This window comes from Peromyscus californicus, unplaced genomic scaffold (genome assembly GCF_007827085.1).
Source record: "Peromyscus californicus insignis strain IS unplaced genomic scaffold, ASM782708v3 Scaffold_3__1_contigs__length_106647218, whole genome shotgun sequence".
Classification (NCBI taxonomy): Eukaryota; Metazoa; Chordata; class Mammalia; order Rodentia; family Cricetidae; genus Peromyscus; species Peromyscus californicus.
In genome coordinates, this window is record NW_026294551.1 from 70,254,626 (window position 1) to 70,271,167 (window position 16,542).

General features: G+C 49.6%; 1 protein-coding gene across 3 annotated transcripts in view; it reads right to left on the reverse strand.

The window, feature by feature from the left end:
• Fstl4 (follistatin like 4) overlaps window positions 1-16,542 on the reverse strand; it is a 411,520-nt gene that overhangs the window by 108,877 nt on the left and 286,101 nt on the right. For all 3 annotated transcript variants that reach the window (XM_052757865.1, XM_052757866.1, XM_052757863.1), the window contains exons 5-6: window positions 12,977-13,170; window positions 8,493-8,616 (exon numbers count right to left, since the gene is read on the reverse strand). In XM_052757865.1, the coding sequence (XP_052613825.1) occupies window positions 8,493-8,616; window positions 12,977-13,170 (318 nt within the window). The remainder of the gene's footprint in view (window positions 1-8,492; window positions 8,617-12,976; window positions 13,171-16,542) is intronic.

Here is a 16,542-nt window from a genome sequence, read left to right on the forward strand (position 1 = left end):
CTCGGGGCTTGATATTGAGTGTGACTGATGTTCACTCAGTCACTGTGTCCTGTCATGGATTTCCTCTGGCCACTGCTTCCCACCTCTATCCCAGGACACATGCCTTGTGCAGACCATGGACTGGGCCCTCTTAATGGTAGGTATAGGGTCGTGCAAGGGGCTGTCACTGCATCTGAAAAGAGGTAGTAGGAGAAGATAGACGACAGACAGACAGACAGAGATGGTGGACTCATGACTATGCTTCAAGTGCCCAGCCTTGGGAGGTCCACCTTATCGCTATGGCCAAACACTGACAAGAGGCCACTGAGGGGAAGCCCTGACTTGGGTTCAGGCTTGGGGGTGTGGTCCATCCAGGAAGGGACACGCGGCAGCAGGACTGTGAGGGAGGCTGCTGGCTTATGTTTATGTCTGAGTAGCCAAGAAGACAGGACAGGAGGTAGAGCTGGATCATAAACCTTAAGAGCACCCCCACTCCCAGCAACCCACTTCCTCCATCTAGCTGTGCTTGTGCTAGGTTCTACAGTCTCCCAAAACAGCGCCACCAGCTGGGGACAAAGTGTTGACACATGAGCCTGTGGGGGATACTCCACATCTAAACCATAACAGCCTTTCAGGTGTGCTCCCTCACACTCCCCGCCAGCCACCCCCACAAGACCACCAGGGTGCTAACGGCAGGCCAAGGAGGCAGCCGGCTGCTGGGGGGTCTTACTCTATGCTGTCAAAGTTTGCTTTCTGGGCTTTTGCTTGGAGCCTTGAAGGCAACCTTGGCCATACAAGGATTCTCATTGAGGTATTGGCTTTGGATAGCTCAGGCTTGCACATCCCAAGCCTCCCCAACACTATGATTCAAGGGAGCAAGCTCAGAAATCAGAAATATGACCTTCAGTGCTGAATTGTGCATTAAAGTTCCCACAAAAGCTTTGCAAAAAAAACCAGTGAGATTCATGATGGCAATACGGTGCTATCCTGTAAAAGGCTGACATTTCAATTGTTCTCATTTATATCTCTGTAACCAAATCTTTTGCCTCCTCTGCAGTCATTTTAAAGTATTTACTAATATCCAGAGAGCTCCATGCAGAATTTTTAGTTTCTCCATGATTCATAAAGTCAGGCTTGGCTCTCTGACCCCATGAACAAGAGTTGGCTCCACAGTCCTTGGGATGATGATGGGCAAGGTGTCCAGACACCCTACCCTGTCTCTCCCTCCAAGAGGAAGGCTTAAAAAAATCACCAAAGCATCATATTTGAATGAGGTTTTTTTTTTTGCAATTAGTATATAATAGATTTTCAATAACAACCTGTAATTAGTTCATTTTCTACTATTCAATTGCTCTGCACTGAGGCCATTGACAGTTTCCAGCTGGGATCTTTAAAAAAGGAAGACTGGGTTCCAGACAAAGGCTGGAAATGCTGGGCCTCACAAAATGCAGTTGCAGTTGTTAGAAGCAAACTACTGAGATGAGAAAGAGGCTTTGAGACTTCCAAGTGGATAGAGGAGGAAGAGGAGGAGCAGGGTAGGTGGAGAAGGAGGAGGGAGAAAAGCAGAGACAAGCTGAGGACTGTCTCTGGGCTCCCGGAGGACGGGGTACCAGGCTTGACCCATGCGAAAGAGAAGCTGAGAAAGACATCTTGGTAGGGGGAGACTATTGGGATGACCTCGAAGTGTGGGGACAGCACACTTCTCCCTGGAGAACACAAAGGGGAATGCCGCACAAGTTTAAATGCATGAGGAGGTTCTGGAATCATGTGCAAGGGCAATTCCAGTTCTGCTACTTGCTGGCTGTGTGACCTCAGGTTGGATACTTAACTTCACTCAATTTGTTTCTTTCTCTAAAAAAGTGGGCTCAGTGCACAGTGCTGGCACAGGTTAAAGGCTAGGTGTCTCTATAACTGTAAGAACCCATTACCAGCTACAATGAATGATACTGACATACACAGACCCTGAGGTGGTGTGCTGACTTTGAACCCATCCTCTTGCCTGGCCTTACTGCTAGGAACTAAATGGCAAGGATGAGGCAGGGTCTGCCTTCACCAGCAGTCAGACTCACCTTCTATGAGTATAGGACCCAAGAGATGCTTATTGTGGTGGGACAATCTTTGTGTACACTATGAAGAATTGTGTTTGCCAAGGCGCCTTCTGATTGGTTTAATGAAGAGCCTAATGGCCAATAGCTAGGCAGGAGGATAGGAAGAGGAGACGAATCTAGGCTCACAGAGACACCAGCGAGACACAGAGCAAATTGGACATATGGTACAGAGGAGAGGTAACTGAGCCACGTGGCAAGATGTAGATTAATAAAAACAGGTTAATTAAGTCATAAGAGCTAGTTGAGAAAAAGCCTAAACTAAAGGCCAAGCTTTCCTAATTAATATGAAGTCGTCACATCATTATTGGGGAGCTGGCGGTCCCACAAAGGCAAGTCCAGCTACATTTGAGAATGCTTGCTCCAGCTTGTGGCTGTCTTTTGTCACCACTGGGTAATCACTGGGTTTGAGGAGGTGGCTGTGGAGGCCTGGGACCGTGGCCGCCATCATTGGTTCCAGGGGATAAGATGTGTGCCGCCAGACTGTTCCTCCTTTGTACTCTGTAGCAAAGATGGTGGAAAACATGTGCAACTTCACCCAGTGAATGATCCGTCTACTTCAGAGTTGCCCTGGCTACAAGACTCAGGCAGTGAGGAGCTGGATACACCTTTCCCCTTTCTGTATGCCCAGAGCTCCCAAGTGCCAGAGGGAGGCCTGGGTCAGATTCCCACCCTGTCAGCACCTTGGGATGCTTAGTGATCTGGAGTGTTACCATGTGAAGCCCACGTGGCTGCTCAAAACCTGCCTCCATCCACACATTTGCTGGGCTTGCCCTCAGAGGATTAATTATGCAGACAAGTATCTTTCTAAAAAGAAGAAACTGATAATGAATTTAAGGAGGGAAAAAAAATAGTCCTCATTTAAGTGACCTGTTTTTTTCCCGTGATCCCAACTTGAACATTTGGAAAAGTGTAAAAACATGCAGAATCGAGAAGCTTTTTTAGGTGAGCGACTTTTGAGTTAATTGGCTGTGATGAACAGTCAGGACCAGCTTGCATCTGGCTTTCCAGTGGCCTTGGAGCCTGGGTCTCTGCCACAGCAGGGACAGGTGGCTGTGCTGGAGGAGGGGAGGGAGGTGGAGGACACACGCCGAGAGGACACTGTGCCTTTAGTTCCGAGGCCTGACTTTGATCTGGGGTGTCAAACGCAACTTGAAAACAATGTTTAGTTGATAGATGGAGCAAGACAGGGAGGCCGCCTTCATCTTTCATGCCTGTCACTGTGTGGGATGGGGGACTGGGATGGGAGTCCTAGCTCTGACTGCTGGTCAGAAAGAGATGGATGCAGGGGTGGAGGAGATGGCCTAGGTGGTAAAGTGCTTGCTTTGCCGGCATGGGGACCAGAGTTTGATCTGAGACTCCCCCTGCCCCCTTTTAAAGTTCAGCCTGGGGGCACGTGATTGTAATCCCAATCTAGTACTGAGGAGGAAGAGATGGGCAGATCCCCGGAGCTTGTTGGCCAGGCAGCCCTGGTTACTTGATGAGTGCCAGGCCAGTGAGAAACCCTCTCAAAAACCAAGGTGGACAGTGCCCAAGAAACTATATCCTAGGTTGTTCTTTGGCATCCACACTCCTGCATTCACATACATACCCCCTCCCAAAGAGAGGGGGAGAGAGAGAGAGAGAGAGAGAGAGAGAGAGAGAGAGAGAGAGAGAGATCTGGTTCTTATGGCTAACACACCTGTCCTGTGTCCTCTTCCCAGAGTGTGGCATTCACCTACTTCCTAAAGCCAGGAGTGAGATACAACCTCACCATGAACCAGTTCAGCAAGGCAGCTAGTAGCCATGAAACTTCGTGCCTAGCTTTTTTTTTTTTTTTTTTTTTTTTTTTGGTTTTTCGAGACAGGGTTTCTCTGTGTAGCTTTGGAGCCTGTCCTGGAACTCACTCTGTAGTCCAGGCTGGTCTCCAACTCACAGAGATCCGCCTGTCTCTGCCTTCCGAGTGCTGGGATTAAAGGCGTGTGCCACCACCACCTGGCATGTGCCTAGCTTTTAACAGGCTGAGTTCTGCAAACCAGCTCAAAGAAGGGCCAGAACAGCTACGCCACAAGGTGAGCTTCTGAGGAAGCCTCCCTCTCCATCCCCACTACAAACTCATTGATACGTGTAATTTCTGCAGGGCAAACACCCAGACACATCATCTTTGTTTGTTTGTTTTGAGGAGAGGTCACTACGTAGCCCCAGATGGCCCAGAACTCACAGAGATCCATCCACTTTTGCCTTCCAGTGCTGGGATTAGAGGTGTGCACCACCACCCCTAGCCCAGCCCATCATCTCCAGTAGAGTGACAGAGTTTGCTTTAGAAGGCTGTCGGGCTGGAGTCCCCCTGTATCTTCTACCCTACCTTGGAGCCCAAATGAAACTCCAAACTCTCAGCTTCTGCCAGCCCATCAACTCCAGCTGTTAAAATCAAATCTAAAATATTGTTGCTGAGATGTGTAAGATACAACTGGCTTTTAGTGAGATGTCTTGAATGCCCCTCGCTTTCTAGGGAGTCAGTTATGCCTGCATGTCTCATTTCAATTACTCATTTAAAACGCACCGAGTCAAACATCTATCACGACAGCTCTGGGAATTAGCATGCAGTTCCTATAACTTTGAAAAGCCATTGATCCCTGGGTGCTCAGAGCCGCAGCATGTCAGGTCTTTATAGCCGGGTTAACTCATTTTGTGGCTTTCTCAATGGCTGCAAGTTTACATTTTATTGCATATCTATTATTCGGGTTGGGCTGTGATGAATGGTTTGGCTGCCTGGTTCGAAACAAGTCCAAGGCAACCGCAGAATCTAATTTGCTTCAAAAAAATGATGATTATAAGGCTTTTCAAATAATAATCTAGGAATAGTAGGAGCCGATATCAGGGTGCCCTGCCTGAGATCTATGGCTGAAGCTGAAGGGACAGTGTGCCCCCTTTCCTACAGGGGCTCTTGTTTATATCGACCTTCACTTTTGTTTCTATCGACATTTAAGAAACCATCTGTCTGTCTTCAAGGGCAGTAGAGATGCTTGCATTTCTTCAGGAGCAAAACCAAGAGCTTGCTGTTTGGCTCCAGATTCATCCCCAGGATCGAGGATATACCATCGCTGGCCACATGAGTGGTGGTAAATAGCTGTATTAATTACTTTACTGACTGCTGTGACCAGCTGCCTGACAACAGCAACTTCAGGTTGGTTTTGGCTCACAGTTTGAGAGGATACAGGCCATCGTGGTGGGGGAGTCACAGCAGTAGGAATGTGAGGCAGCTGGTTATATTGTACCCACAGTCGGGAAGCAGAGAGAGATCAGTTCCGGTGCCCAGCTTGCCTTCCCCTTTTCAAGCTGTCTAGGACCTCAGCCCATGGATTGGTTCTGACCACGTCTAGTGGTGGGTCTTCCCATCTCAACTAACCCAATCTAGACACTCCCTCCCTACATGCCACAGGTGTGTCTTCAAGGTGATATAGAGCTCTCTGCAGAGGAGTTGGAGTTTAGGCAGCACGCATGAGAGCTGTCCCTGGAAAACATGCCACTTCCTGATTTGGAGAACAAGTCCGGCTGTCGTCCCTTCTGACGCTGCTTCCCTAGTCCATCTGAGTTCTGTGGGACTAGTGTTATCAAGGGAAGCAAATAGAGAGACTGGTGAACTGGGACCAACAGGGAGGGTCTCTTTTGTGCTATTCAGGTCAACACTTAGCATATGTCTCTCTGAATAATAATAATAATAATAATAATAATAATAATAAATACTCTTCCCCTTTTGGGTAGCCTTTATGTGGTTGTGGATATTGGAGGTGGTAAGATTTCCACCACTGTGGATTTAGAGCTTCTGACTGCTCAGGTATGTATTTACAAAGTTCCTGACCATTTAATAGTCAACTCCCTAAACATTTTAAAATTTCAAGATTTGTTTTTGCAAATAAGCTCTTGATGCTCCAAACAGGTATTTCTAGCAACAGGACAAGCTTACAAGTCACTCACACTTTATCATGAACTAGTATCAGCAGATACAGGTTTTACTAGTTAGCAAGAATGAGGATGCTAGAGACCAAACATAATCATAGTATATCAAACAAAACCTTGCAGTAGCAGTTGGCTGGTTACCCTGGACACCAAAGATGCTGTGAACTGGAAAGCCTTCTCTTTCCTCACAGAACCACAAAGGAACATGGGCAATTCCTGCAGAGAAACATCACTTGCTTCTCTCCTTTATGTCTTTCAAGTATATCTTTAATTTGCCACAAAACTTTTGCCAACAAGACAGAAGAACTGCCTCTTGGGAGTAACCAGAGTTCAAAGTGGTGTCACTATACTGCAAGGATACCTCTGTGAAGATGAAATTCCTGATGAGTACTAGGAGGAAAGATTCTAAATTCTGTGGCTTAGGATGGTCAGTGTCTTTAGGAGCTTGTACTGCCTCCCCAAGGCCAACACCTACCATCAGTTGCCTGGAGCTTGAACGCCCACAAGCATGTCACAGGGTTCACACACTACCTGCTCTAAGCAGACCAGAGTACCCTTGAATATAAATGGGATTCCCCTCTTTAGGGCAAAGCATGTTCTTCTGGTCTCTAGCATGTATCCAGCACACTAGCTGCCCTCCTCCAGTGTGGGCCCTGGTAGACTTCTCTGAGATTACCTCTCACATCAGCAAGCCCCACCCAGAGTTAGCTTGATGGACTCTCTAAGCAGGTCACTCCAGGTGTGGCACACACCAGGGAACCCAAGGAGGAGCCACTCAGGGCATGGCAGTGGAAAAGAAAATGAAAATAGCAAGCGTGAACATTATGATTAGCAAACTGACTTAGGAAACGGGAAGGTACACAAGGGTAGGAAGCTGCCTCCCATCTGAGACCACAGAGCTATGCGGGAGCCCACAACTGACTCAGTTTCCCAGTTTGAATCTGAAGTCTATTCTGAGTCAATAGAGTTCAAGCTTGTTTGCTCCAAGGCTGTGAGAAAGTTCTGACTGGCCCACAGAGTCTCCTTGAAGGGCTGTGAGAAAGTCTTCTTCATTGTCTCTTCAATGCGCACGCCTCTACCCAGCTACCCAGCTGACTGTCAGCCGGCCCGACAGAGCTAACACTGATCTACTGATGTCTGCTCTTGCAAACCTGCCCACCGCTTCCATTTCCCGAAGGAGGTGTGCATCTGCTCTTCTCCCTTGAGAAGTGACCACCACCAATATCCACTTAGACAGCAAGTCCTGTTTGCTAAAGATGTCTAAACTGTCTTAACTAGAAACCTGTACATTTCAGCTTCTGTAAAACTTGCTTAGTTCCAGTAAGTCTGCTTTGAGGTGGGGATAAAAAGACCACCCTAAGATAGTCACAAGATTATGACAATGTCTAACCTTACAAAATGTTTCTGATCAAGCCTGGGCCTCTTTGAGCAATAGCGAGAGGTTATAACAGCATGTTAACTATGAAGTTTTTTCCTGAGAATTGCTCTTTGAGGGAGGTTGAGAGTCCCCACTTCCACTCCAACAGGAATACTTACTGTCTGTGGCTTCTCTAGATAACCCGATACCTCTCTTGGGCATAGAGACTTTCTCCATTGCTCTTGGGCAGTTACTGGACCCAGCTTCTGCCTGGCCATGCCTCCAGCCCTTCCCTCAGAGTCTCCCTCCAAGCAGGGCTCTCCAGTGGAGTCCAGTTGCCTCCATGTTCAGTGATGTAGAACAGTTTCCCCTGAATTGAAACATTCTCTCCTGGAGTAATGAGGGAGGCTTATGACTCAGGAAGTAAACACAACAAGGCCAGGAAGCTCCTGAAACCCACAAGATTCACAGGATTCCCCCTTCCTTCAAGTTATCTAAGTAATGAAAATTGCATGGTAGGAGAGACTCCAATCAGTTGAGTTGCCTTCAAGTCCTGCTGAAGGTTGTTAACCTATGAGCTATTGCCCACACTACAGTGGGCCTTGCAGTAATACTGCCCCCTTTGAGTCACCCAGGCTCCTTTAAAGTAACTCCAATAACTCCTCTGGTTCACTAAGCTGGACTTGGGTGGAATCATTTCTGTGGTCTGTCACCGATGTCATATCTGAGGTAAATAAACATGTCTTCATGTCTCTCCAGGAAAAAAAAATCGCATGATATGCAGTCAAGGGAACTGTTGTTACAGCTCTGCTGTAGTTACAGCCCAAATCCCTCCATCAACGAGCAACATAGTTATTCAAAAGGCAGAAGGTTGGCAAGCCCTCTCCTTCCCACCCATCTGGTTTTGCCCCTTTCTTACAGCTCAGGCTTGTACAAAACAATCGACTTCTTTCACATCAAAGCCAAATCCACCTGGAAGACTGCTGAAGCCAGACTCACACGCCCTATGTACCTGCGGTCCAGGCTTCTGATGCCGCATCACTACCAAGGCATGGCAATATCTGAGGAAATCAGTCCCCACCCCCAAAGCACCGTGCAGAGGTCTCACTTACGGAAGGCCGTGTAGAACTCCCCGAGGGTCAAGGAGCCATCGCTGTTGTAGTCATCAAATTGCAGGAGATCACCTGGTGAGCATCCCTTCAGGGAACCGTCCAGGTCCTGTTCCTTTAGCACATACTGTGAGGTGAGGAGAGACAAAGCCTGAGTCACCAGCGAGCTCAGCATCATGGCTGCTGCTGGAAAATGCACCAGGTCTAGTGGGGACTCAGGGAAGCATAAAGGAAGGCCTTAGGGTGTGGGAATGGTTGAACCGTGAGTAAATGTGTGCTGTTGACATGACCATGGTCCCATCGAGGACCCCGATGCCCCAGACCCATGGGAATGGCAAGGCCTTTTCTAGGTTGGGCTTCCCCTGGGTCCATGTGCAGATGTTGACCATGTGTGCAGACCACAGCCTTCTCCTCCTGGATGGCTGCAGGCTGAACTTCTCCCCTCCAGAAACCCCTATCTGGATTAGCAAAACCCACTTCCTGGTTCAGCTGTATATAATGGACTTGCCTTCTCAATTCAGATGTATGAAGTACACTGGGTTTCTCAGCTGTGGCTTGTGTGTTTCCATGGGAGTGAATGACCCACCCAGTCCCAGTTTCTGTGTGTCTGCACGTCTGTCCTTCCTTCATTCCCTCATTTCCCCGTTGGGGCCATCCCAAAGCCATGCAGGTTGCGGCACTGGGGAGTATCCAGAGATCTCTGGTCTTGTCTGATTTGAATCCTCCATTTTATAGATAAGGAAAACGAGGTTCGGAGAAGGAAGTGCCAGGCCTCAGGGCCGTGATCTCCATGACTTGCAGGCAGAGCCAGGGGTTCTAAGTGAGGAAGAATCTTTGGGGTCACTTGTCTGTCACTTGTGCTGTTAATGGGGAAACAGACTAGAGAAGGGCTTGATACAGGAAGCCAGCTAACAGCTGACCTCAGGGTGGGACCCCAGGCTACGGTGTGTGAGGGTTAATTTTTATTGTCAGCCTGACTGGAGTTGGAATGATCTGGAAGATACCAGAGAGGTTTAAGTGAGGGGGAAGACCCTCCCTACACATGAGCTGGGGACCCAGACTGAATTAGGGGGTGGTGTTGTGAAACCTGACGAACACTGGCACTTATCGTCCTGATGGATGACACAGGGTGGCCAGCAGCCTCATACTCTTGTCACCATATTTTCTCACCACAATAGACTGCATCCCCTCAAACTGTAAGCCAGAAGGAAATACCTCTCTCCAAGTTGCTTCTTGGTAGGTATTATATCACAGTGATGAGAAAAGAACATGCAACATTTTATCATTGTATCCCCTCGATCACGCACCAGCCCTCACCACTGTTAAGAGAGTTTGCTTGCCACAGTGCATGCTCAGAAAGCAGTTGCTGACCAGATCTGTCTCAGTAGCGTTTCTGTTGCTGTGATAAAACATCCCGGCAAAGGCAACCGGGATAGAGTGCCACCGAGTCCTGGAAGCCGTGCCAGTGGCAGGGAAGGCATGCTGGCAAGCAGGGCGCTGGCTGTCAGATTACATCTCTGCTCAGGAAACACAGGGTAAATGCGAGGTGGGAACCAGGCTTTTAAGCCTCAAGCGCCCCCCACCCCCCACCCCCACCCCCGATGTATTTCCTTCAGCAAGGCTCTGTCTCCTAAAGGTTCCACGACCTTCCCAAACACCACCACCAGCTGGGGACTGTGTTCAGATACGCTGAGCCTGTGGGGGCATTTTACGTTCGAACCACAGGAAGACCTGAGTCTACCCTGCCTTCCATGTTCTTCCAGGGCCACAAATGTCACTCTTGAGTCAGGATTCTGATTTAGGAGCTATTGGTGGACTCTTGTGGATTCCTCTGTGGCTATGGTCTGACCCACAAGACGCAGAATCCCTGCCCCCACCACAACCAGACACACACTGAGGGTCGTATGGGTAGAAAGTCCACACACCCTCTCTTGGCTGAGTGCTGAGAGCCACAGGCTGGGCAAGGGAGGTGCTGCAAGGGAAACCGAGTGAGAGGAAATGGTTTTATTTTATTTTGGGGGGTGGAGGTAGAGGCATTTTTCTCTTTGTTTAACATTCCCAGCTTGGTCTGCTATATTAAAGGCAATTTAATGTGATAATGTTAAAAAAAAAAATGACCCTTCACCCAGCAAGTGAGCGTGTTCGATAAAAAGGAGATCAACCATGACGCCTCAGATCAATCTTCCGAAGATGGAAATTTCCCTTTGTCTATTTCTACATTGGAAATTGATTAACTTTTCATAGGACCGACGAGTTCTTCCCTCCGGCGCCTTTGACTCAGTGTCAAGGCAAGGCCCATATTAGCTGGGCTCTGCTTGGCGGATTTATGAGATGGGCTTTAAACATATTAAAATTTAAAGAGGAAATCATAGTCCAATTACCATGCTTGTTAATGGCATCAGGTGCCTCTGGCCACGTCTCTGCCAGGTTAGAGCAATGAACCCAAGAAGGTCTGTTGGGAGTCACATGGGTCTAGGTACCAGGTGCTCACAGCTGCGTCTGCCCAGGGCCATCTGATGTCACTTGCCCCCCTGTGCTTCCTGCTCAGCCTGCAGTATGAGGAATGACAGGTGGGGTGTGTTCCTGCAGATAGTCATAATCAACAAGACTTCTGGGCTTTCCCAGAGTCATTCTCGTCATATGAGGGCTCCCTGTCCTGCTCCTTGGGGTTCAGCTAGAGCTGAGGGCTGACTATCACTGACAGAGTAGCCATATACAGGCATGATGACACCATGCCATCTGTGGGTAGCAGGCTTCCTAGGACGCTTGGGTTTGTGTGGTGAGTGTCATAGAGTCACTGGTGACTTGATTCCCTAGAGCCTCAGCTTCCTCCTCTACAAACGTCTGTGAAGTGGGACAGTAGGGGTCCTGACCCATCCTGGCCAGAGGATGCTGAAGGATGAAGGGGGGGGACAGTGAGGTCAATGATGACAATGCTGCTGCCCACTGGGAACATCCCATGTGCCGAGTACAATGCTAAACACATCACGTGTCTTCCTGTCTCAGCACCATTAACTCTCGTGATGACCCTGCGAGGTTCACAGCTGAGGAATGGTGGCCTGGGAGTGAGGTACCTCCTGAGACTCACTAGCTCGTGAGCGCTGGCAGCAGACCTTGACCGCAGGCTGCTTGGATTTGAAGCTTGCATTCTTAGCAGCTGTCACTCCGTAAAAGCAAAAGGGTGGTCTTTATCCACCACGGGCAAAGGGCCTGCTCAAAGATCTGGCTATTGACTTGGTTGTTGTTGCTGAGCATGTGTGCATCTGCATGCTTGCACGTGAGTGCTGCACAGGCATGCGTGCGCCCACAGAAGCCTTTTTGGACTACTCTCAACACTATTAGAGCAGGTCCTCTCACTGAAGCCAGAGCTTGCTCTGGGCTGCTGTCTTTGTTTCTTTTATACCGACCGAGTTTCCAGGTTGACGCCACACCCGCCTGGCTTTTACAAGGTTTCTTGGGCATCCAAACTCTGGTCTGAACACTCACAGAGCAGATGTGCCTGACCTGCTGAGCCACTGCCCCAGCCTCCGGGCTACCATTTTGCCAAGGTCCATGTGTCATGGTTAAGAGTCCCCTAAGTTGGCATCAAAGGTGAGACTGCATCCCTGTCCCCTCTCCTCTGGGTGAGCACTCTGAGGTCCCTGGGGCAGAGTGGTCTCCATGGACCACTCATTTGGAAAAGCTGTACCCATTTCTTTGCTTATATCTACTTCGGCTGGACTAGAACAACACAGCCCTTCTGTCCCATGCCTGTCTTCCTGCCGCCACAACCCTCCAGACCTTCCCTGGCAGTGGCCTTGACAGTGACCCCAGGGAGTGACATTGCTCTCTCTTGCTTCTTTTGTGATGTAGACATTAACTGCCCAGGCACCTCCTTAAAGTTAGAGTGATAACTTCTAACCTACAGCCAGCCTTTGGAGAAGAGGCAAACCTGGGCTGGGCTGCACAGGCACTCACAGGTGAGTGCCATGGAGGGGTGGACACAGGGCTCCCCACAAGGAAAACAGCTGGCGGGTTGGGCCATTGGTATTTGGATACTAAAGTGCAGCACTGTCACCGGGCAGAGGCCCTGGGGGCGCGCAGGTTGGAGTGCCAAAGACACTCACGGTAACAAATACTGCTCCCCTTTGACATTTCCGCTGTGGAACATGACAGGCTCCCGGTGTCCAAGGCTGACTTTCTGAAGAAAACACCAGTGGGCAGCCCCTCTGAGGGAGGCTTTGCCTGCGAGCTGAGGAAGCATCCAAACCGGTTTGTAACTATAGGCTGGGGCAGCAGGCGGCAGGGAGACACGGGCAGCATTTTGTGTGTAAGACATTCTCAGAGGAGCTGACAACAAGCTGTGAATCCTGGGAAGGATAGGAGAGGGGGCCCCCTGGCAACCCGTGACAGAGACAGTCACAAACAACTGTCTCTGCCCAGGAATGTTTCTTCACCACAGGCGCCTACAGGATCTCTCCACAGTCCCTACTGAAGGCCATACCCACCTGAGCCAGCTCCAAGCTGCTGAGGTGGCCGTTGCCATCAGTATCCAACTCCTTAAACAGTGACTCCACCAAGAGGCGCTTCTGGGAGGCGAGGTTCTGCCTGTTGGTTCCCTGCTGGAGCGGCTGTCTGCGGCTCTGGAGTGCCAGAAGGACGTTTTTGAGCCGAGCATAGCCAGCCATGCCGCACGTGTCACCTGGAAAGAGAAGACGGGGTTGTGACGTCACACGGACCCTGTAGACTTGAGAGAATGTTCCACCCACCAAGCCATTCATCCTTCTCATTCATACGCAGTTGCTGGGACATTTCCAGTGTACGGTAAACAGTGGCACTGCCATGGAGGGGGCTTGCTGGTCCATCTGCCCACCCATCCAGCCTACTGATATTTAAGTGGGTGCCTATGTGAGTCAGATGGAATGGGGGAAGTTCTTCCAGCGGAATTGGCAACTGTTGTCCCACAGTGCGAGGAAAGCCAGCCCCAATTTTATTCTGTCACAGTTTGCCTTTTGTCTTAATCCCATCTTAAAGGCTGCTTTTGAATCCTTGGCCTCATAGATTAGGGAGTTTTAGTTAACAGGGCTAATAATCCCTGCTTAAGGTAATTAGGTACACTCCCAGAGCTGGGTTATTTGAAAACAAACATGTGTACACAAGTCCATGACCAAGAAACAAAAGGAAGCTTTAGGAGATTAAGCCAGAACGCACAGCCCATTACTCTTAGGCCTTTTATCAGGGGCGCGCTTGCTGAACGCACAGCATTGCACGGTGCTTTGGCAAATGAGGCCTGTGATGCACTGCGACATGACATCGTTTATCTTGCTGGTGACGGGGCCACCACACATGGTGTGAGCCAGGAAGCCGGGGCTGCAGGGATGTCACTGAGCAGTGTTCCTCCAGCCCTGCGTCCCGCCTCCCCCTGGGGACACCAAACACTGCCTGAGCCTGGCCTTGTTGAGTCTGGTGAGTGCTGGTGTGGGCTCCCCACCCTCCATTCTAAATGGAAGATCAGTGGGTGCTGGGGATAGACTGTCTGGAGTCTATTATTATTATTATTATTTTGGTTTTTCGAGACAAGAGTTTCTCTGAAACAGTCCTGGCTGTCCTGGAACTCACTTTGTAGACCAGGCTGGCCTCAGACTCACAGACATCCGCCTGCCTCTGCCTCCGGAGTGCTGGAATTAAAGGTGTGTACCACCACTGCCCAGCCCCCTGAATTTTAACATCAGTTGAAAGTGCCAGGTTAACCTCTCAGGACCAGATAGTGAACAGGCTTGAGTTTTTGGACCACTGGGTTTGTGAGTCCAAGCTCTGCTGCTTCCACATTGTGTAACCTGGGACAAGGGGCCTCAGTGATTTCATCTGAGAAATGGGATAATAGTGCATCCCACATAGGGGTATTATGAGGGTTAATTAACATCGTCACACGTATCTTTACTCTGAACCAACACTCAGTGATTGGTAGCCACTCTCCCACTTTCAGTTGTTGGAACCATGATGAGGAGAACCCAGATTCACAGGCGCTCCTCAGTGGGAAAGGGGTGAGGAGCTGTTTCTGTCTCCTGCCCTCCTTCTCTCATTGGAGAAGCCCAGGTGGCTGAAACACTTTTTCTTGCACTTGTTTGTGTTTCTAGATTTTCTTCCAATTTGGGGTCAATTGATTCTCGTCAGAAACAAATGCCTGTTACTATTTCCTTTGTGTGTTTATTTAGAAGAAAAAAAATCAATTGCTGTGTTCAATATAATCAAATCCATTTGTTCCCTGGGAGTCGCCATGCTCTGACAGAAGGGTCCTCTCCCATCCCCAGACCTGCTCACATCCCTCTCTTGCCTGGTAGGTGATCCATTCTCAAGAGTTCCTGGGACCCATAGACATACCCCGTTTTTAAACCTACATGGCTGTGGAGTATTGAGCATCACCTCCATGGCCTGGTCTCATGACAGAGCCAATATGGCTGGGAAGAATGTGTCTGGTGGCTGGAGTTTTCTTCTCAAAAAACTATTTTGGGGAAAGAGTAGGATGGTCTTGCCTGAGTCTAGCCCATCACCTCTTACCAAAGAGGGTGAAATCTGTGCTGGCAAATGGAGCAGAAATAAGGGAACAGAGTGGGAATGGAGGGGTAGCTGTTTAGCTGCTGGGTGGGTGCTGGCAGACATGTCCACGTGGAGGCTGTGCATAAACTGGAGGGACTGTCAGGTTTCCCGGGGACAGGCACCTGCACCAGATGCTGGGAAGCTGGCATCCACAGTGACTAGAGTGGTGTCAACAGAAGGCCTCCTTCAGACATGCTAGTGAGAGGTGAGCATCCTGCGAACCTGTGACAGCAGGGTTCCCTGGAGGTTAGAGTAGGCAGGTCAGATGGGTAGTGAGATCTTACGCTTGCTGTTCCCCCAACCTTCTCAGAGCTTCTTGGAGCTGCCTGTTGCCCTGTACCAAGGGTCTATAGCTAGACACTCTCCAACATAGGCAGCTGGGGAGACCACGAGGTGGTTCTGATGAGGTGGAGCTAGGGGCTGTGGTAACATCTCAGGGTTTGCTCTCCTGCCGAATCTTGCGATGCTGCAGGCTGGGGATACGACTTAATTTTCAGAGTGCTTGCTTAGCATGCAAGAAGCCTTGGCTTCAGTTCCCAGCACTGCATAAAACTGGGAGTGGTGATACATGCCTGTTACGCTGGAGCTTCCTAGGTGGAGGCAGGAGGATCAGAAGTTCAAGGCCATCCTCAGCTAAGTGGCAAGTTTGAGGCCAGTCTGGGTTATCTGAGACCCTGTCTCAAAAAAAAATTTTTTTTCTGAGCACCCAGGGGCTTCTGCTGTGTGTCTAAGAGCCAAGCTGGGGGCCCAGTTGAGTGCCCCAAGTCTCCAGGATCAGTGTCCTATGTTGACCAGTCATATTTCTCCCAGCTGTGTAGCAGTATGTATTGACATTCTATGTGTGTGTGCTAAGCCTTTAAGAATGTCTTAAGGAGTAGGAGATCAGTTAAGGGGAGGGGCGGGAAGCTGTGCAGAGGCTCAGACCTGCAGTGTGAGGACAGTGTGAGCTACAGAAGGAGGCTGAGGGAACAGCAAGTTGTGCAGGGCACACCCAGAGCACCTGGAGACCAGTGGAGCTAGAGAGTCACTCATAGGTCTGTGGACAACATCAAAGCAGGAGGGGGTGGTTGGTCCATCTCAGAAGCACGGAGAGGCCATAGGCTAGTGTAGGAGCTAGGGCAGGGATCCAGACACAGAAACCTGATATTCCCATCTCCTGTGCTTTCTTTCCTTTCCTGGGCATCACCCCTGTCTGGCCTCTGCAGTGCTGGGGACTGAACCCAGGGCCTTGCGAGCGCTAGGCAAGTATGTATTCTACTACTGAGTTACACCCCCAGTCTCTGGCAGGGAGTCTTTGATCTCTCTTTATCACCAGAGCAGCCATGCTTCCAATGAGTGGCATGGAGAACTCCAGTGAAACTCAAATCATTAAGTCACCTGTCTAGAGTCACTGAACTCTTCTGTCCTGTTCCCTCACCCCACACATTGGGAAGATCTGAGGACACAGCAGAAAGCCACCCAGGTGTAGGGATTTAGG